The sequence below is a fragment of the Muntiacus reevesi genome, chromosome 10 (genome assembly GCF_963930625.1).
Source record: "Muntiacus reevesi chromosome 10, mMunRee1.1, whole genome shotgun sequence".
Taxonomy (NCBI): Eukaryota; Metazoa; Chordata; class Mammalia; order Artiodactyla; family Cervidae; genus Muntiacus; species Muntiacus reevesi.
In genome coordinates this window covers 2,596,085-2,618,350 of record NC_089258.1, presented here as the reverse complement: position 1 = coordinate 2,618,350, position 22,266 = coordinate 2,596,085, and the positions used below count along the sequence as shown (strand labels likewise).

The following is a 22,266-nucleotide window of genomic DNA, read 5'->3' as shown; positions in this document are numbered from 1 at the left end:
GGTTTGGTTTGTTGCTTAGAGGTATCACACATTATTTGTTAGATTTATTGCTAGGAATGATATTGTCAATGGCATCTTTTTAAAAATTTCATTTTGTTTGTTGCTGGCAAATAGAAATACAGTGATTTTTGCTTTCTGACTTTGTATCCAGCAGCTCTGCTACATCTGTTTATTGATTCTAATAAATAATCTATAAACTGTTAAATTTCCTCTATATATAATCATATAAATAATGATCTTATAAATCTATACATCTATAAATAACGATCATTTTGTTCCTTCCTCCTCAATCTTTATACCTTGCATTTCTTTCTATTGCCTTACTGTACTGGCTACGACTTCTAATAAGATATTATAAAGAGGTTTTGATAGCTGGCATCCTTGTCTATTCCCAATCACTAAGGAAAGCTTTCAATATTTCACATATGATATTTGCTATAGGCTTTCACAGGTACATTTGTCAGATTAAAGAACTCCTTTCTAAACCTAATTTAAGAGATTTATTGTAAATGAAGGATGAATCTTATCCAATGCCGTTTCTACACCTGGTGAGGTTATGATTTTTCTCCATTTTTTCCCTTAATGCAGTGAATTATATTAATTGATTGATTTTTAAAAAAAACTTTGACCATGCCTGCAGCATGCAGGATCTTAGTTTTCCAACCAGGGATCAAGTGTGTGCCCCCCGATTTGGGAGCATGGAGTCTTAACCCCTCAACTGCCAGAGAAGTCCCTGTTGATTGATTTTTAATATATATATATTTTACTTTTCAATAGTTTTAGATGTATAGAAATGTTAAGATAGCATAGAGAAATTCCATATACCCTCTCCTAGTTTCCACTATTATTAACATCTTACATTAGTAAGATATTTTCAAACATCTTATTTGAGTAAGTTATATTTTTCTAGAAATCTATTTTATCTAAGTTTTGAATTTTACTGGTATAAACTTATTCTTGTTATTTTCTTAATGTCTGTAGGATTGGAAATGAATGTTGTCTTCTTTTTCAGTTCTGTCATCAGTTATTTTTGTCTTTTTTACCAGAGATTTATCAATTTGACTGAAATGGGTACATTCTGGTTTTACTGCTCCCCTATCCTATATTTTATTTATTTAGTTAGTTTTTGAAGGGTGCACTGCATAGCTTGTGGGATCTTAAGTTTCCCGACCAGGGATTGAACCCAGGCCCTCGGTAGTAAAAGCACAGAGCCCTAACCACTAGACCAGCAGGAAATTCCCTATACTGTATTTTGTTTTGTTTCTTATGCTTCTCGTAACTTCTTTATTTCATTCCACCTGCTTACTTTAGGTTTAAAATGTTAGCCCCTTTTTCTCTTAATTTCTTGAGACAGATTTTGATTTTTCACCTTTCTTCTTTTCCAACATATGCATCTGAGGCTATAAGTTTTCCTCTAACTATGATGTTAGATGCAACTCTCAAGCGTTATTGCTTATTTTTGTTCAATTTGGATCATTTTGTATTTAAGCACTGATTTTACAAAATGTGGTATAAAGGTCAACTAAATTTACAATTTACTTTGTTCATGTAAATTGCCTTCAAAATACACTGTAGCTAAGATGTGTATAAAACTTTACATGCATTTTGGAAGCAATCACACAGAAGCAGTTGTTTTTTCAACAAGATTAGCCAGTTTCACATCCCTTTTGGTCAGTCTCCCACAGATATGGGAGGTGAGAGGCCTATGGACCTTGCTGTACACATTGAACCATTCTAGGTAATGATGCATCTTCTCTGCTTGTAGGTAACTTGAGACACAAAGCCAGATGCCTGATTAAAATTTCTGAAAGAGAACTCCTTGTTGATGGCATCTCTCTCACTTAATTCTGACCATCCAGCTGCTTTCAGGTCAAGTAAAACTCAGTTCCTCTCGCCTGCTGTCAACAGCGAACATCTCTGCTGAAGTTCTGGTTCCAGTGCCAAACCCACGCCCGTCTGGGGCACTGCCTGCCCTCAGGTTTTAATGGCACTGCTTTTTATTTTCAGTTCAAATTATTTTCAATTTTAATTGCGATTTATTATTTGACCGCTGGATAATCAAGTATATTTTAAAATCTCCTAAAACATGGTGGCGTTCTAGTTATCTTTTTGTATTGACTTATATCTTATCTGCATATAGTCAGAATATAGTCATTGTGATTTTAATGCTTTGACACATGAAACTTGCTCTTAACCCAGAACACTTTTTGTAAAGGTCAAGTTTTGTAAGTGTTCATGTGTGTTTGAAAAGAAGGTATAGCGGGTATGTTAGACGCTTTCTCTTTATATGTCGATTATTCTGCCACCAAGTTGTGTCCAGCTCTTTGCGACCCCATGAACTACAGCACACCCAGCCTCCCTGTCCTTCACTAGCTCCCACAGTTGGCTCAAGTGCACGTCTGCTGAGTCAGTCTAGTAGTCAAGTTTATTATTTGCATTCTAATTTTCTACAACATTTTTAGTTTTGTTTGTCTGCTTATTCTGCCGATCCCTGAAAAATATTTGTTAAATTCTGCCACTATCACTGTGGACATTTCTATTTCTCAGTGTACTTTGGTTAACCTTTGCTTTATATATTATGAAGCCATTTTACTAATGCACACAAACAAAATTTTTTCATCTTTTTGTTTTAGAGTTTATTTCATGTAATTTTTCAGTATTTATTTTTATTTATTTATTCGGCTGTGCTGAGTCTTAGTTGCAGCATACGGGATCAATGATCTTTTCCACAGCATGAGAACTCAACTGTAGCATGTGAGATCTAGTTCTCTGGCCAGGGATCAAACCCAGGCACGCTGCACTAGAAGCATAGAGTCTTAGCCACTGGACTACTAGGGAAGTCCCTATTTCATGTAATATTAATCTATCTACAACAGCTTTTCTTTGGTTAGTAGACTATATCCTTTTACTTTCAAATTTTCTGTATCTTTGTGCTTTATCTCTCTCTTATAAAACATCATACAGTGTTTTTTTTCTTTTGTTTACTCTTACCTGACAATCTTTTATCTATTTACATGTAATGAAGTTGCTGACATATTTATCATTTATTTATCCTATTTGCCCTAGTGTTAAAAGTACCCTCCCTCCTTTTTTGCCATCTAGACTATTTTTTTATTAGTCATTTTTCCCCTATAATTTAAAGATTACATACTTTTTTAAAAATAAATCTCTCTTCTTGAAAATTACTCTGCATATTACACCATGCATCTCTTGCTTATCAAAATATAATGTTAACAGGTACTTCCCCCCAGCTTCCCCAGATAATATAAAGTCCTCACACACTTTAATTCTATCCCACTGCCAACTACTATTGTCATATATTTTAATTTTCTTTTAAATTCAGTAAAACATTATCATCATTGTTTAATAAGGTCTACATTCATTTTATTTACCCATTTACGCATTTTCTACTATTCTCGTTATTTCTTCCTGACACTCCAAGCTTCCATCTGGTATTTTCCTTCTGTTCGAGTAATATTCTTTAGAATTTCATTTAGTGTGGGTTTCCTGGTATTTCTTTTAGTATAGTTTTTACAGTGAGGAATACCTGAAAAGTGCTTATTTCTTCATTTTTAAAGGCTATCTCTGCTAGGTATAGAATTCTAGGTGTAGCAATTACTATCTTTCAGCGCTTTGAATATGTTAGTCCATGGTTTCCTCCTTCCATTGTTTCCAGTAAGAATATACTGTCAGTTTAACTGTTCTCTTTTGAAAGTAATCTTTTTTTTCCCTGGTCCAATTAAGATTTTTTTGTCTTTCATCTGAAGCACTTTTACTGTGATGTACTTAGATATTATTTTCTTTGTATTCGTTCTGTTTTGGTTTTGGGGACTTCTTCAATCCGTGGCTTAACTAATCAGTACTAAAAAACTTTTATCCATTATCTCTTCAATTACTGGTTGTACCCCATCCTCTCTCTCTCCTAAGATTGATTCTAAACACACAGTTGATACCTGTTCACTGTGTCTTCCATGTCTCTTATACTTTTTCTGAGTATTTTACTCTTTCTCTTTGTGATGTATTCTAGGTTGTTCCTTCTGACCTATATTCTACTTCATTTATTCTCTGTTTAGCTTTATTGAGTCTTCTATTAATTCATCTGTTAAGTTTTTTTATTTTTCATTCTTGGAATTTTCTTTTGATGCTTTATCAGCTCTGCTACATTGTTTTTTTTATAATTCACAGTTCTCTGCCAAAATTTTTAATTCAGTCTTTTACATTCTTGAACATAGTTAGCATTGTTTAATTTTTTAGCACAGTTATTTTAAAGCTTGGTCTGATAAAGCTAACATCTGAAGAACTTACGGGACTATTTTTTGTTTCTCACTCTTTCTGCTCATTTTCATTTGTGTTGTTATGTCTTCTCATGTATCTACTTATTTTTGGTTGTAAGCCATGTATTATATTTGAAAAACTTCAGTAGTTTGAGGTTCTATATAATGCTATCTTAGTCTGAAAAGGTTTGCTTTTGCCAGATGCTTGGGACTACCTTATTTAAATTTCAGAGATGGAAATGATCGAGGATAGTCCCTTTCAGGGAACTATATTTCTAGTTCATCCTTACTCTTACATAGATACAAGCTTTAGGGGCCCAAAACCAATGAGCAGAAGCTTAACCGCACTCTATCCATTTTTGACAAGTCATGAACTCCCAACTTTCTCAGCTTCTATCAAGAGGGCTGGTCAATATCTTAGCCCCCTCTTTTGAAACTCATGAATGTGTTTGGGAGAAAATTAGTCCCAAATGTTACCAAATGTCTTACCTCTCTGGGTGTATGCTTTTCCCCAGATCTCTACTTGGTAATTTTTTTTCACTTCCTTGGCTTTCTGAATGCCTCTGAAGCAACTTTTTAAAATATTTTGTCTAGCTTTTCTACTTGTTTTAAGAGTCAGGCTTGGTTTGAACTGTCTGGCATTATTAAAGCAAAAATTCTTAGCTTTTATATCATTTGGATAAAACCAAAATTGTAATTTTAGTATGGTTTGAGGAAGGAATGGATTTAGAAGTATGTTCAATTCACCAGCTTAACCTAAAAGGTTATTCTTCATCTCCCTTCAGAAAAAAAAATTTTTAAACCCTGTATCAGTTTATAGCCACACACTTTGTTAAAGAACAAGGAAATTAGAAGATTCTATACATTTACTTTTGTACTTAATATCTAGCACACTTTCCGTATCAGCACCAATAGCTCTACTTCATTTTTTCACTTTTTAATGGCTGTACTTCATAGTATTCAATCTAACTCAACAAATATTTACCTACTATGCTCATTCACCTACTATACTTGGTTTTGAGGTGACAACGGTAAGCAAAAACTAATTTTGTCCTCATCACTCAAGTCCCTGTTGAGTGACTTGTAACAACATATATATATTAACAGTATAAATAAATGCAAAATTGTAACTCTATCAAATGCTAAGAAGTTAGCACCATTGATGTGAGAACAGGTCAGGTGTGTTGGGTCTAGTCTGGGAGATCAGAAATACACTTCCAAAAGTGGCAGTAAGTTGAATAGGAACTAACTAGAAGAGAGGTGGGAAGGAAAGGAGGCTTACAGCAAGGAAATAATCTAACTCCACGTTGACAATCTACCATATGAATATATCATAATTGACTTACCCTGCTCTCCTCTGAGGGATATTGTGACGTTTGAACCTTTTGCTACTATATATGATACTTTGATAAATATTCCCATATATAATTTTTGGTATAATTTAGGAATCTTATCCTTATGATGCATATAATATAGCATTACAAGGATACATATAACAGCATTAATACATACAAGAGAGTTCACAATAATTTCCACTTCGATTAAAATATAAAACTTACTAGATCTATTTCCTACATATTTCATTCTTTCCTAACTTGAATTCTTTGTTTTAATTTTCACTTGGCTGCACTATTTTCACAAGAACTGGTTCCCTGCAGTGATCTCCTATCCCATTCATAAAGGTAAACATAGTTATGCTCCATCTGCTCTGCATCTTCAACGTGGAATTTGAAGCGTAAGTATGTGCAGGACTTTCGTCTATATTCTCAAAGTAAGCTGGGCTTTCTTCGCAACACAGATACTTCATCCTAACAGCTGAGTGAATCACCTTAGTATAAGCTTGGAGAGAATGAGGCAGTCAAGAGGTTTATGCTAAGGTGCCACCATCTTTTCAGAATCTCCTGCGTCCTCAGATGAGGTAGGATCTGTCTTTAAAATCAAACCTCCCACAAAATACTAGAAAAAAAAAATACTTGGCTACATAAGCAAAATGTAACTATATAAAAATCTCTCAGGCCAATAAGAAGAAAAACAAACAAGCACACAACAGTACAAAAGTGGGGAAAATGCATGAACTGACAGCTCACAAAAAAGAAATCAAGGTCAACAAGCAAAAGAAAAAATGCTCATTAGTCATCATAAAAACAGAATTTTAAATTAAAAAAACACCAGACTATAAAAATTATAATAAGTAGCATTTATTTATTTATTTTTAATAAGTAGTATTTAAGAGAGCACTGTGACCTACATGTTGCACATGACAAATGTGAACGGTTACAGCCTTTCAGGTGATCTGTGTCTAAATTAAAATTGTAAGTACTGATTGACACAGATTTTCAATTTCTAGAAATCTATGCTATGGAAATAATCAAGAAAGTATTATTTTTCATTTCCTAATAGTGCTTTCCATTCTTTCATACCACATGTCAACATCTGGCTTTACTGTTTGTTTTTCCCACTGCTAGAATACAAGCTTATTGAGAGCAAGGACCTATATAGTTCTTGGCATGTATAAGGCATATAATAAACGTTGATTGTTGGACCGAATATGCAAGGATTTATCTATAAAAATTTTCAAAACTGTGGAGTTGTAAAAGAAAAAAGTTGGAAAAAATTCAAAATCCATCAGCAGAGGATTGGTTAAAACAAACAATAACCAACATGGACAACTATGTAGCCATTGAAAATTAGTCTACAAAAATACCAGTAAATGTATGTGATGCTATCACATGACTTCATTTTTGTTAAAAAGAAAAAAAGAGGAGAAAAAGATGCTAATAACAGGATTTATATCACGATGTTAACAGTGGGTATCTATGAGATGGTAGGATTACCAGTAACTTTTTCCCCTTATTTATGGTTTCCTGTATTTTTCAAATTTTATTTTTCTACAACAAACACAATTATTTTTTACTAAGGCAAAGAAAATTCTCCAAAACAAACTAAAACGCAAACCAAAAGTTCTTTGTTTCTAGTTCAGAGAAGGAAAAGGCAAGTTTACCTTCAAGTTCATCATCGGAAATCAATTCATCATCAGAGCATATGTTGAGAATGTTAACCAGCATCTCTGTGACTAGATGACAAGACAAAACAGTCCAAAATTTGTATAACTAATAAGGCACTTTCTCTAAAAGGATGTGGATAAATAAACAAACATATATATATTAAATAAACACAGATAAAAATGATTGATTGCTTTGCTATTCAGAGTAGCTTAAGGAGCAGCATTAATGCAGACCTTCAAGTTTATACAGATTTGGGGGAAGATTACTTGTTCCAGTTAAAGCACAGAGTCTTTGAAGATTCTAATGCTTAACAACTTGATTTCATTTTAGACTGCTGCCAGTTTAGACTTTTCTACACTGACACACACAGGAGAAGATTTCCTCCCATTTTACAAAGAAAGTAAGCCACCAGGCCGACGTACAACAGACTCACAGATTTGCACTGCTCATTTGCTCGTGCTCAGTCACTCCTGTCCGACTCTTTATGACCCCATGGACTGTAGCCCTCCAGATGCCTCTGTCCATGGAATTTTCCAGGCAGGAATACTGGAGCGGGTTGCCATTTCCTTCTCCAGGGATCTTCCTGACCCAGGGATCGAACCTGCATCTCCTGCATTGGCAGGAGGACTCTTAACCACTGTGCCACCTGGGAAGCTTATTTGTATAGATGCACAATAGAATTCTAAGGATAAATCTTCCCATTTAAGTCTCTTTATCAAAGAAGGAAAGGTTATTTTTACTGTTACTTGTTATTCTAACATCTTGATCATACAAGGACAGCTATTTTAAATTGATACTTAGAAAAAGAAAACACAATCAACTAGAAGTATAATTTAAAATCAATTAAGCACCACCTAAAAGTCTCTGTAGAGAACAATGAAAATGGAAAACACTTCTGATAACTTTAAGAAAAACTCTTCTGAACCATCAGGGAATGCATGCAAGTAGGAGGGTGTCACTAGTTAGGATAACTGATGGTCCCTCTGTCTTAGTTCTCTTACCTTTTTCCCCAACAAAAGGCAAAGACCACGTGAAAACATCCATGAAGTTTGGAAGCCAGTAAGGGTGTGGAGAACAGTTAAACTGCCTGATATTCATGACGTTGTTTTCATATTTTAACACAGCAGCTAAAAAGGAAAAAGAAGAAAAATATCTGGCACAGAGAAACAGGACATGGTAAATGGTATACTGTATACAGCTGTGTACCTACTACCCAGATTTCAGGAACTGACTTTCCATTTATAAATTTAGGACACATGGAAAATCTTACAGCATGTTGTACAGTTCATTCTTTTAAGAATTATCCCAAGGGAACAAAGTTACCTGAAGAGCTCATATAATAAAAGTACAAAAGAAACTTAAGCTCTGAGACTTCAAAGGTCTTGCATGGTAACTATCTATAGAAATCTCAGATTCCACATGAGAAAAATTTCATTATGATTTCCGTTTATAGGCCAAATGGTTACAATTACAACTTTCCTTTGATGGCACACATTTCTCATTAAATGAACACAGCCTGTTTTCCTAGTCATTAGCCAGGGCCAAAGATTTTATAAACTCTCTAGGAGTTTATAACATAGCAGTTATTAATTCATAGTGGGGAATGCAAATAGATGGTAAACTTGGAGCAATTTAACAAGGTTCCAAGTAGATTAAATCACTTCTGCACACAATATGTGAATAATACAATATGCAAATAATACAATATGTGAATAAAAATTGTCCATCTCTCCTATACACAGTCAGTATACTGCTCACACTTTAAATGTTTAATATTAACCGGTTCATATACATATATTGCACACACACATACTTTGGTACCAAATTGATTCTCTTTATACTTAAAATTTTTTAAAAATCCATTCCCTTAGTTTGCATCAACAGCAATGCAATGTGGTTTGCATTATTCTCTTAAATTATTCTTACTGTGATCATAAATAGAATAGGGTACAACAGTTCTCTAGAAATGACAGGTATAGGTCATCTCCTGATCCCTGTCTCTTTGCTTATTATAGATACCCTTAGTATTCTCAAATTTTTAAGTCACTGAATATTTAAAGTGTTTACCATAGATTATTAAATAAATATATGAAAACAGGATTTTCAGCTTTTAAGAAGCTTCTAATACTGGTTATAATGTACATGTCCCATTATTTTCATGTATATGTATTTTATTTAAGATAGACGAATATATAAATATTCAACAATTCCCTCAATATACACAAGAAAAAGAGATGGAAGGTGGACACAAAAATAGAAACAGAGATCTTTAAAAATCATGACTTAAAGGTCTTTCATGTAACCAGTAGAATTACTGATAAAAAATGTCTGTTCGTACCAATAAGTCTAAAGAATATGCAAGAAAGAAAAGCGATAGGAAAAGAAGAAGGAAAGGGGAACAGTCATCTTTTTCAAGAGGAATAATGACGCATCACCAGAGGTTATTTTAGATGCCACATTTTCTTCCTTCCCCATCCCCCCTAAAAGGTTATGAAATGACCAAGGAAAATAAGATTGTCGCAAGGTAAAGGATGTTACCAATTAAGTCAAGGCCAACAAAAAACTCAGAATCAACTGTGACTCTAAAATAGTTTACTAATGGAATGATCAAAACAAGACCAGATTAGAATGAGGCGAAGAACAAGCTGGCAGTTAGTTAAGCTAGTAAAGTGACTGCTGATTTAGATGACATGTTTTAGCTTAGCACACTGATAAATCCACCGGCCAATCAATAGACACTTTAATAGTAAGGTTAATAAAGAGAGTAAGAAGGGAAAGTCTTCATCACAGATATGAGGGTGAGGGACAGACTGTCCTTGAGGAAGTCTGACAACGTGAGTGGCACATACCATTCATAAGGGAGGAAACAAAAACAAAACCAAGTTTCTACTAGGAAAAGGGAAATAAGAAAGAATGGACTTAGGGAGAAGCAGAGTACTGAAGGATAGCCAAGACTCAGAAAAGAATGATGAGAAGGAAAGCAAAAACGTAAGACTGGAAGAGAATTTAAGTCAAAGAAATGCCTTTTAAAAATGGACAGCATGTCACTAAGGACATCCAGAGACAACTGATCCAAATCAGACTGAAATGAGACGTGCCATTTCATAGTTGACTTTGAAATAGAGGAAATAAGTATACCATGGACCTCTTTTACACTTCTCTCCCCAACTGCATATACAAGATATGACTATAAAGTAATGAGACTTAAGAAACCATCAACAACAAACACACCAGACCTTATATATCAGATGAGTGTGGTCCTTTGATGTAATCACACCAGGCACAGTAACAGTAGGATGTTATAGCAGTGTAGCAATTTATAGTCTGACCAATGCTTTTAATATTCATTTTGATTACTCCAGCTTATCTTCAACAAGCCTATATGACAGTCATTTAACATCAACTGAGGCTCAGAGAAGTTCAGTATTTTGTTGATTGTGAATTTAGAAGTGAAGCAGGACTAGATTAGGATTTTTGCCTCCTAGCTCTCAAGTGTTCTTATCAATGTACCCTGCTGCCTTACTGTGTGTTTAATCCAAAGATGCTGCCATTACCCAAAATGTTTTTGGAACTCTTCTTTTGGAATTACCTCCAGAGCCATTTTATAAGCAACACAAGGAAAACCAGTCTCATTACCTTATAATCATACCTTGTTCCTGACCCCAAATGGTATCGTCTAGCTTGATCACTCACCTGAGTCCTCAGTCTTGACTCCGAATGACTTTTGGCTGTTCCAAAAATCAAATCCACCCTCAAAGGACGAAGATTTCCCATCATTGAGGATAATCAAAAGAATGTGTCGCAGACTCTGAAGGCAATGCCAAAAGAGGAGTTCCAAAAATGTTTTGAACAAGGGTAGCATTGTTGGAATAAGGGTATAAGCTCCCAAGGCAACTACTTTGAAGGGACCATACTCACTTGGATATATTTGTTCTGGCATGTTTGTTTAAAAGTTCTATTATTTTATAGTCATACTTTATCAACAACAAAACAGTTACAGAGGCATGTTACAGAAGAGGCTTTTAGGTAGAAGATCGTCCTGATACAAACTGATCAACTAGGGATCATAAAAGTTAAATTTTTTTTAAAAATGACTAAAACTACAAGAAAGTCTTAAAAGTAGAATTTCTGGATCAAAAGGCAAGTGTATATTCAAATCTCTTTTTTTTATGTGGGAAACTGAGGTTAAGAAAGCTATGTGACTTCCTAAAGTCACACTATTAGTTTTGAGCAGGGCTTGGACTAAACAAAGATTTTTCTGACTTTTGGTACAGTATTCATTCTAACTGTATCATTTTTCAAGAGAAAAACAGCTTAATAATAGACATTAAAACACTAAATAGTGACATTTTATTGAGGGACTGTTATAAATAAATTAGATTCACCAAAACCAATAATTTATGCTGTTTTAACTTCAACCTGAAGTAATTTATTTCTTATTTTGATTCGATGGTGCAAGTCAAACCTACTGTAATCATTACTTATAATCACAGAGTCCCCAAATCCTTAGGAGATGAAAACTGAACAGAAGCCTAAATTCTAAGTTTCTTGGCCTTTGTTTCAATTAAGACTTCTTTTTTTTCTTATTTAAAATTTATAAATATATTCCAAAAATTACCTATGCACATAACATAGGATTAAACTAGAGCTCACATTTACTCACAAATTCAAACTCAAGTATCGCTGGTCCCCTTTACCTTTGTTGTTATAGACATCGAGGTAATTGGGTGCAGAGAAAATCGTAATGAGCGATGGAAAGCCCGTCGTTTGGCTCTTCCTATACATTCGGTACCTGGAAGAGAGATGGCAGCCCGTCTGTCTTCATATTAAAAGAAGGAACTCTGCGGTGCTGCTGGGTTCAGAGTTTTGTTTTGCTCATTATTACTGCTGTTGGCTGTGCCACACAGCCAGCGGATCTTACTTCCCCAACCAGGGGTCGAACCCACAACTCCTGCAGTGGAAGCATGGAGTCTTAGCCACTGAACTTCCAGGGAAGTCCTGGTCCAGTTTTGCTATAACTTACCCGGCATCTTGGGCTTCATGGGCTCTGATTATTGAGAGCAAATTATTGTTCTGCAGAAATTCACAAACTGCAGGGTAACTGTAAAAGAAAATTAGAAAACAAATTCAGAATGAAGACACTTGTCTTCTAATAGGAGGCAGGGAAAAAATCAAGATGAAATGAGCTGAATATGTTTTAAATTTATAGGTTTTCATTACCACCGAACTTTTATTAACAGCTTAGCAATCATCACTCTTGTTCTCCCGTGTCACTCATATACCTCACTCCAGACCAAGGACGTACGTAACGGACACCCTGGGACAGAAGGGAGCTCCCCTACCCTCTAATTGCTTTCTTTAACCCATAAAACTCATAACAATCATAATACAACGCCAAAACTTTTCTTGGTATCTTGATATTAAAAAAGTATTAATACCACAGAGTGTGCGTGTGCATGCGCATGTGTGTGTATAGTAGGTACTAAGAACTGAATAGGTGCTTTCTGAATGGCAAATACCCAATAGGAAGAACTAGAGGATACAAAATTATCCCAGAATTATCCAAGGGTTACTTATTTAATTTAGGTTTAATCTTTGTTTCTTATTATGTTCAATAAGTTTTAAAACAGGTTGCACATTCATTCACGTGGTATAAAATGGAAAGATACAAAAAGTTCTACAGTGAAATGTCTCCCTCCAGCCTACCTCTATCTTCCAGTTACCTTGGAATCATCCAATGTCCGTGATGTCTCTGAGAGCCCTTCAGAGATACTTTACTCAATTTCAAGCAATTATACACACACACATGCATAGCCCCCTTTAAGAAATGTTATCAGATGGTACACATAGCTTTTTCGTAGGTCTTTTTTTTTTCACTTTATACTAGTGATTATTCCAATCAGCATATAAAGGATTTGTTTTCTTTTTTTCATTTTTTAAAAAAACAGACTCATTGCATTGTCTGGTATATTCCTTTGTCGGGATGTACAACCATTTATTTAACTAGTCTTCTATTGAATGTTTAGGTTGTTAAAAATCCTTCAGCATAAACAATGCAGGAAGGAAAACCTTGTACATGCATTTAACACATTTTCAAGTACAGTGGATCCCCATCACTTGCAACAGCTGTGTTCTACATACAGTTGCTGCAGAACGGAATGATAGAACACTGAACCACTGCTCCGAGGGGAGATACACGGCCAGGGTCCAGTGGGCCTCTGGTCACACGTTTTCATAAACCAATCAACACACAGCCTTGCTCTATATGTGTTTCTGTGCAAAGACCCTGATTGAAGATATAGTGTTGATTCATGAACATGGGACTCACAGCCAACAGGGCCATACTTACTCCTGAATGAAACTTATCTAACACACCACCGCCTCCTGGCACTTAAGAACACTAGATAGCACTTCAGCACTATGCTTGGGGTGATTTTAAACAGTAAAACACCAACAAAAACGTGGTAAATGTTTCACTAAATAGAGCACAGAAAAAAAACTCGCTTACAGGGTGAGAGCTGAAATAAGAAGGCAGAGCAACTGTGCCTTCAACCTCAGCGGGAACGTGCAACGGGTGACCCACATTTTCCATTGCTCTGTACACACGAATGTCTGTGAGTGACTGGGACTGCTGTGAGTACTGACTCTGGGGTTACAAATAAAAACAAGCAGGCAGATTTGCAAAGCAGAATTCGTGAATAATGAGGATCCAAGATCATGAATGATAATAGCCACAGGATTACACTTCAGAAGTAGAAATTCTGGAATAAAGGCCAAGGCCATTTATAATTGAGAAATATTGTCAAGCTGACTGTCACAGAAACTGTACCAATTTATACTCTCCTAAAGATAAAAAGCTTTATGCTCTTTATTTTAAGCAACGTAAAGAGAAGTAAAATTTAAATGATTCCATCATATTAGTCACTGCTAAAGTTGGCAGAATAGAATGAAAAAGTTACTTAGAAGAATGTTAAAACTATGGCAAAACTGAGGTTTCTTTTTGTGTGCAGATTTAACTTAATGAATGCATTATCTTAAGCAACTATCAGAGATTTTTAGGGTACTAAATACAGATATGATTTATTGGAATAAAATATTGGAGTTTTTAAAAAGGTAGGCTTCAAGCTCCCCTGAACCTCCCTAGTTTGGAGTGGCAAAGCACAATAAAAGCTCACACAGGAGATTTAAGACAACAATCAACTTCCAGGAAATGTCCTGGGCTTAGTTCACAATGTCCTGTTCTTTTTATATCTTTGCCAATACCAGCAGTTCCAAAAGCTAGAGAGCTTTTAAAAAAATAACAGGATTCCCTTGTCTCAGGCTTACTGAACCAGAATCTCTGAAAGAAGAACCAAGAAATCTTTATTTTTCAAGAAGTCAATAGTGGATGTTTGGGAACAAATAATCTAGATCATGTAGAGTCAGACAACAACACTTAAGCACCACAAGATGCTGTGTTCAATTTTGTTTCATATATTACACTTATCAGGGCATAACACCTAATAAAGTACAGAAAACAAGCAAAGGAAGAAAAGCGTTTTCTTCCTTTTATTAATCAAAAAATTAAGTAGAAGTCCCTGAATGACACAGATTCAAGATACCAAATATGCAGTTAAAAATATTTTGGTAAAGTATATTACAACTTCCTCTTCTCATTTTCTGAGGATTCAGTTTAGTTCAGTTCCTCAGTCTTGTGCAACCCTTTGTGACCCCATGGACTGCAGCACACCAAGCTTCCCTGTCCATCACCAACCCCCAGAGCCTGCTCAAACTCTTGTTCATCAAGTCGGTGATGACATTCAACCATCTCATCCTCTGTCGTCCCCTTCTCTTCCTGCCTTCTATCTTGCCCAGCATCAGGGTCTTTGCAAATGAGTCAGGTCTTCCCATCAGGTGGCGAAAGTACTGGAGCTTCAGCTTCAGTATCAGTCCTTCCAGTGAATATTTGGGACTGATTTCCTTTAGAATGAACTGGTTTGATCTCCTTGCAGTCCAAGGGACTCTCACGAGTCTTCTCCAACACCATAGTTCAAAAGCATCAATTCTTCGGTGCTCAGCTTTCTTTATAGTCCAAATCTCACATCCATACATGACCACTGGAAAAATCATAGCTTTGACTACATGGACCTTTGTTGGCAAAGTAATGTCTCTGCTTTTTAATATGTTTTCTAGGTTGGTCATAGCTTTTCTTCCAAAGAGCAAGTGTCTTTTAATTTCATGGCTGCAGTCACCATCTGCAGTGATTTTGGAGCCCAAGAAAATAAAGTCTCTCACTGTTTCCATTATTTCCCCATCTAATCTTAACTGAGGATTAGCTTACCTGTAAAAATAAGAACACCCTCGGACAGTGTTGTGGGTGTAGTGTTCCAAGGTCTTTTCACTGCCATAATCCTCGGAGGGATCAGACCAAAGCAGGTCACACACTGGCCCAAAGGCTGGAGGTTCTTTAAACCTGTCTAACTAGAAGACACGCAAAAGCCAAAAGAAGAGAAATCATGAAAGCAAAAGAGCTTTTGGAAACTGCATGTGCACGTTCAGACGCTTCTGTCATGTCCGGCTCTTTATGACCCCATGGACTGTAACCCGCCAGGTTCCTCTGTCCATGGGATTGCCCAGCAAGAATACTGGAGTGGGTTGCCATGCCCTCCATCTGGGGATCTTCCCGACCCAGGGACTGAACCCTCATCTCTTTAGTTTCCTGCACTGCAGACGCATTCTTCACTGCTTAGTCACCGGGGAAGCCCTGGTAGAGGTCAAAAAAAGACCCTTCCAACCATAAGACTGTATGAGGAGAGTGGGCAGTAACCCCTAAAGAATTTTCCTTTAGGATAAAAATGAACATTTAAAAATTTAGATGCATAGTTTTTACTAGTTTTTGGTAATAAATTTTATTTTATTTTATTTTTAATATATATTTTAATTTTATTTATTTATTTTGAAGTATTTACTAATTTATTTGCCTGTTGATGTTCAGTCGCCCAGTCACGTCTGACTTTGCAGCATGCCAGCCCTCCTTTGCAGCACCCCATAGACCATAGCCCGCCAGGCCTCCCTGTTCCTCACCGTTTCCCAAAGTTTGCCGAAGTTCATGCCCATTGCACCAGTTGTGGCATGTGTGATATAATCCTTGAAAGAAAGTGAAGTCGCTCAGTCGTGTCTGACTATTTGCGACCCCATGAACTGTAGCCTACCAGGATCCTCTGTCCATGGGATTTTCCAGGCAAGAATACTGGAGTGGGCTGCCATTTCCTTCTCCATAAATTTTAATTAATATCTATATCCCTATGGTAGAAAAGGATCTCCTTACATCCTCATCTTAAAAGTGGTGCTCATTTAATTAGAATGTGAAGTCCATCACTATAGAAACATACTATTTATGAGAAAGACTCTGTACAGTTTATTTCAATTGCCTAGGTAAGTCCAGGTTACCATGAGAGCAGCAAGGGTTTTTCAATGGCTCTGTTCATTGTTTATCTCATTCCAATGGAGATTTATTTTAAAGAATGCTAGTTCTGGTGGGGGGGGGGGGTTTGCAAAAGGTTTCATCCTTTCCATTCTCTGCAGTGGAGGCATTTCAAAGTTATTAACTGAAGCCTCTATTCACTGGTGCTTTAGTTAAAAAGCGAAAAACAGAGAAACAAAAGAAACCACACCCACCAAGTAACTAGGAGTGCTGAATGCCAAGAAAAGGGCTCCTGCTGAATGACAGGGGAGCTTTTCATTAATACAACTGATTTAGAATTGTAAAATTTGAGATTCACTATGTAAAACAGTGAAAGTGTCACTATGTAAAACAGTGAAAGTGAAAGTCGCTCAGGGTGTCTAACTCTTTGTGACCCCATGGACTATATATAGCTCATGGAATTCTCCAGGCCAGAATACTAGAGTGGGTAGCCTTTCCCTTTTCCAGGGATCTTCCCAACCCAGGGATTGAATACCAGGTCTCCCACATTGCAGGCAGATTCTTTACCAGCTGAGCTATCAAGAAAGCCCAAGAATATTGGAGTGGGTACCCTATCCGTTCTCCAGCAGATCTTTCTGACCAAGGAATTGAACTGCATTGCAGGCGGATTCTTTACCAGCTGTTTATTTAATAACAATGCAGCAGAAAAGGCTGTGCATTATTACTACCCTCTTACCCTGAAAATAGTAACTTTAAGTCAGAGAAAATAGTTCTCCAAACAGAAAATTTTTTAGTTTCCGTACCTGGGTAAGAGAGGTAAGAGAATACCTCACTTCATGATTAAGTCTTGGAAGTTTGTGTGACTCTAATAATTTCTCTGTTTCTTTTAGGTTGCCCTATTTGTTGGTATATAGCTATTCATAATATTCTGTCGTGGGGCTTCCCTGCAGTTCAGCAATAAAGAATCTTCCTGCCGATGCAGGAGATGCAGGTTTGCTCCCTGGGTCAGGAAGATTCCCTGGTGGAGAAAATGGCAACACACTCCAGTATTCTGACTGGCAAATCCCATGGACAGTGGAGCCTAGCGGGCTACAGTCCACAGGGTTGCGGAGAGTCAGACATGACTTAGCCACTAAACAACAAGAGAATACAAAGGCAGAGGAGAGAAGACGATGATGCAGAACAATATAATTGAAAAAAGACTGACTGCCTTTTTTCAATCGTGAATATACACAGTCCCTGAAAATCATGATTACCAACTAAGGCAAGTATAGCAATTAAACTCTATCGTCTAAAAAGTCAAAGTCAATGAATTTCACAGCTGAAGAGTCCTCAGCCCATCCATTTCAATTTCCTCATTTTACAGAGAAGAAAATCTAAGAGGTTAAGTGATTTGCTATGGGTTACACAATTAATGGGGGCTTCCCTGGAGGCTCAGATGGTAAAGAATCTGCCTGAGATGTAGGTAAACCAGGTTCAATCCATGGGTCAGGAAGATCCCCTGGAGTAGGGAATGGCAACCCACTCCAGTATTCTTGCCTGGAGAATTCCATGAACAGAGAAACATGTCGAGCTACAGTCCATTGGGCCACAGTCAGACACAAAACTGAGTGACGAACACTTTCACTTCCTATCACATAATTAATGGCAGAACAGGGATTAGAACCCTGGGTTTCTTCCTTCCTTCAGTTTGGTCACTCAGTCACGTCTGACTCTTTGTGACCGCATGGACTGCAAACGCACGTCCATCGAGTCCGTGATGCCATCCAACCATCTTATCTTCTGTCATCCCTTCTTTCCTTATTGCAATATAATTTAAAGTTTCAGGACTATACTCAAAATATGTTATGTTTCTAGTTTGTAAAAGCCAGGTTTTGTTAAAAATTAGACATTTACTGGAAGATATACAGGAAAGATGTTAATAGAAGCTACTGCCCAATAAAAGATCACTGGTGATTTGTTTTTCTTACTTTTAGTTATCCATATTTGAATTTTTCAGCAATAAAGACATATTAGTTAACTGCAATAAAAAACAAAATTAAAAGCACATTTACTCCATGAGACTAAGGAATGCTTACTTACTTTCCGAATGTCATCTAAACAAGTAATTTCAGGTGACATTCCTCCATGTACACACAGAAACTGCTGGTTTAAGAGGGCAGCAAGAGGAAGACAGTCAAATGTTTCCATACAGGCATCGTACACCTGTTCAGAATATTTGATTCGACCTATTAAAGGGAAAACAAAGGAGGAGAAACAGAATTTATCATATCCTGTATGATATGATGCATTTCCTGACAAAGGATATCATATCCTGACAAAGGATACAGGCCCAATGATTATAAAGCTACTCCAAAGCCATTCAATGCAGGCAAATTCAAAAACAATCATCTTTGTAAAGATATTTCTGGAAAGTTGTGGATAAAGGGTAGACAAAATCTCCATCTTTTTCTAAAGACAAGTGTGACCTTGGATTAAATTTCTAGTTCTGTTGCCCTGGAAACCTGATTAAGTGAATGCAATCACCTGTGTCATTAGGCAATGATGTTTATGGTAAAAACTACCTCATCACCTCAGTGCTCAGTTGCTAAGTCATGTCTGACTCTTTCTGACCCCGTGGTCTATACCTGCCAGGCTCTTCTGTCCATGGGATTTCCCAGGCAAGAATACTGGAATCGGCTGCCATTTCTTTCTCCAGGGGATCCTCCAGACTCAGGGATCAAACCCACATTTCCCGCAATGGCGGGTGGGTTCTTTACCACCGCAGCACCTGAGAAACCCACCCAATTACCTGGTGGAAGCTACAGCTTTGGGCAGCTCTGAGTGCGGGGACTCATGAGGTATGTCCCTGGTGGGACCCTGAAAGCTACGCCAATAAAGCTTTGACAAGTGATACTGGCACTTGGGATGCACGAGGTTTCTAAGGCAGGTGGTTCCCTCACCTGTCCAGTGTGGATACTGTTTCCTCGCACCTGAACTGTGACTAGGAGCAGACTGGGGAAAGGGAAGGCAAAAGGCAAGAAACCTCTGGACTAGGCATGGACTCTGCACTCCCAAGAGGACTCCGTGAAAATGGATACCTGGCGCTGCCTCCTGGGTTGTGCTCTTTAGGATGGATGCCAAGCACCCATGGCCCATGGTCGCTCATGAGTCTGACTATTTTGTTGGTTCTAAAAAGCCTTCCTGGTGGTGTTGAAAATATATAAATAGAAACTGAAATTTTAGGAGTCATCAATAAAATGTCAATAATATTTTTGCTCAAGATTTTTAAGGTCTTTAAGCAAATTATGTCCTATGCTCTTTTAGGTAAAAACATTCATCTTAGTGAACTGTATTTTAATGTGGTGGTTGTTTCTGAGGCTACAGAACAGCAACAAAAATACTCCAGTGGGCTGAGAGTTATCTAGTCATGATATATAATAGTTGACGTCATGAAAGAACAGGTAATAGTTGAGAACTTCGAAGGGGGCTTCCCTGGTGGCTCAGATGGTAAAGAATCCTCCTGCAATGCAGAAGACGCAGGTTCAGTCCCTGGGTCGGGAAGATCCCCTGGAGAAGGAAATAGTAACCCACTCCAGTATTCTTGCCTGGAGAATTCCCTGGACAGAGGAGCCTGGTGGGCTACAGTCCATGGGCTTGCAAAGAGTTGGACATGACTGAGCAACTAAACAATAACAAGCTGGAAGATGGCTTTAGTTTAAAGAGAGAGGGACCATCTTCTTCTTCTTTGGCCTTGGGTTCAAAAACCCAATATTCTAGAGGTGCACATTGGTAGACACGGCCAGAAGTCGTACAGGCAGGCAGCCCTACAGAACTGTGAGCTCCTCCACCTCTTCCACAATTTCATGAAGATGACAGAAAGCCTACAAGAGCCCAGACAGCGCTGCTACAGCGAGTGAGTCAGACTGTCCAGTTTAATGATTTCTGGGTTTACTGCCTTCCTCTCATCTCCATGCTTTTAAAAGTGTCAGAGTTCAAGTATCAGAGCCTGGTCCTGGCAAGGTTTTGGGGAATAAAATGAAGGGTGATGGGTCCGGATGTGGGTCAGAGTGCAATTCCTGGGTAGCAGGAATGACTGGGCAGAAATTCTTGAAGGGAAGGTGTAAACCAGTGGACCACTCTTCATCCCCGAGGGTGGACACTGTCCCTTTACTGCCAATACTGATTAGGACTTGAGGATGTTAAGGGAGTCTGTGGGTTCCTTTAGAAACTTTTAAAGAATTCTGTATTACCACAAAGGCAATTAAAATCTATTTCACAATATATGCTGACTCTATTACAACATCCAAATTAACAAGAGCCATGTCTTCTGCATCTTTGTATCTGCTTGCAATTACATCCTTCCATTCTCCTTTGCATCTGAATACTACACCTTTGGCTATTTCAAAAGTAGACCCAGTAATAGCCATAAAAAGTTTTGAAGGGAAAAAAGGCAAGGGAAAAAAAAGCCTTTCATTTGTGCCCAGTGATTTACTTTTTCTCTTGTAAATCCACGGAGCCAGAGTTCCCCTTGTTGCCAACATCAATAAGCAAGTCCTTTGTAAAAGTCCTAAGGGTGCATATAGGCAGGATTTTAATTACATATTAGTTCATGCTCCAAACACCATTTTACACCAATAAACTGCCTTTCAACCCTAAGAATGACTCAGAACAATTCCTTAGCCTATTTCCAGAGAATGCCAAGTCTGAAGAAAGAAATACAGTGTCTTAACCCATTTTGTAAATTGAAAGAGGAAGTCACGAATCAAACTAAGCACACAACCAAAATACGAGTTACAGAATGTTCTCGTTTTTATGTTCTCAAAGTTTTGAGTAGATACATAAACACCAATTCTTCTTTTCTGAGGGGTTAGACTGCAGATGACTAAGTTTAACTGCATTTTCTATGATGGATATATAATTTTTGTATAGTAATATTTATTATTATATTATCTTTATTATTAAAATTTGTTGAAGGCTCACAATGTTCCTGTGCCATCTTAAACACAGTGGAGTGGAGTCTGGAACCTGACTGCCTGGACTTGAACCTTGGCCCCACCACTTACTAGCAATTGTACTTTGGACAAATTCCTTAACTCTGTCTTGATTTTCTCATCTATAATATGGGCCTAATAATAATGCCCGCCTACATTACAAGGTTGCTATGAGGATCAAGTGAATTCACATATGTAAAATGCTTTGAAAAATGTGTGGCACAAAGTCGGTACTATATAAGTTTGGGGTTTTTTTTTTAAATATTTACTTACTTATTTGGCCACACCAGGTCTTAGTTACAGCATGCAGGATATTTGAGCTTCATTGTGGCATGCAGGATCTTTAGCTATGGCATGCAGGATCTAGTTCCCTGATTGAACCCAGGCCCCTGTGCATTGGGAGCACAGTCTCAGACCCTGAACCACCAGGGAAGTCCCAGTGAGTGTTAACCAATAAAATTACCTTGTCTTATCCTCAGAGAAATTCTATCTAGTAGGTACTATCACTGACTTCATTAAAAAGTTCAGGAAACTGGGCTCACTTGTCCAAAGCTGCAACTAGTAAGTAATGGAACTAGAACTTGAACCTGTTCATGCTCTTAACATGATGC

At 37.2% G+C, this 22,266-nt stretch overlaps 1 protein-coding gene across 5 annotated transcripts in view; it reads right to left on the bottom strand.

Moving 5' to 3' along the window:
- Nucleotides 1-22,266, bottom strand: part of PPP3CC (protein phosphatase 3 catalytic subunit gamma) — a 79,343-nt gene that overhangs the window by 13,300 nt on the left and 43,777 nt on the right. For 4 of the 5 annotated variants that reach the window (XM_065947599.1, XM_065947601.1, XM_065947600.1 and 1 more), the window contains exons 5-10: nucleotides 18,765-18,910; nucleotides 15,600-15,739; nucleotides 12,303-12,380; nucleotides 11,977-12,071; nucleotides 8,281-8,406; nucleotides 7,276-7,347 (exon numbers count right to left, since the gene is read on the bottom strand). In XM_065947599.1, coding sequence (XP_065803671.1) covers nucleotides 7,276-7,347; nucleotides 8,281-8,406; nucleotides 11,977-12,071; nucleotides 12,303-12,380; nucleotides 15,600-15,739; nucleotides 18,765-18,910 — 657 coding nt within the window. The remainder of the gene's footprint in view (nucleotides 1-7,275; nucleotides 7,348-8,280; nucleotides 8,407-11,976; nucleotides 12,072-12,302; nucleotides 12,381-15,599; nucleotides 15,740-18,764; nucleotides 18,911-22,266) is intronic. The other variant, XM_065947603.1, reaches the window with a different exon arrangement.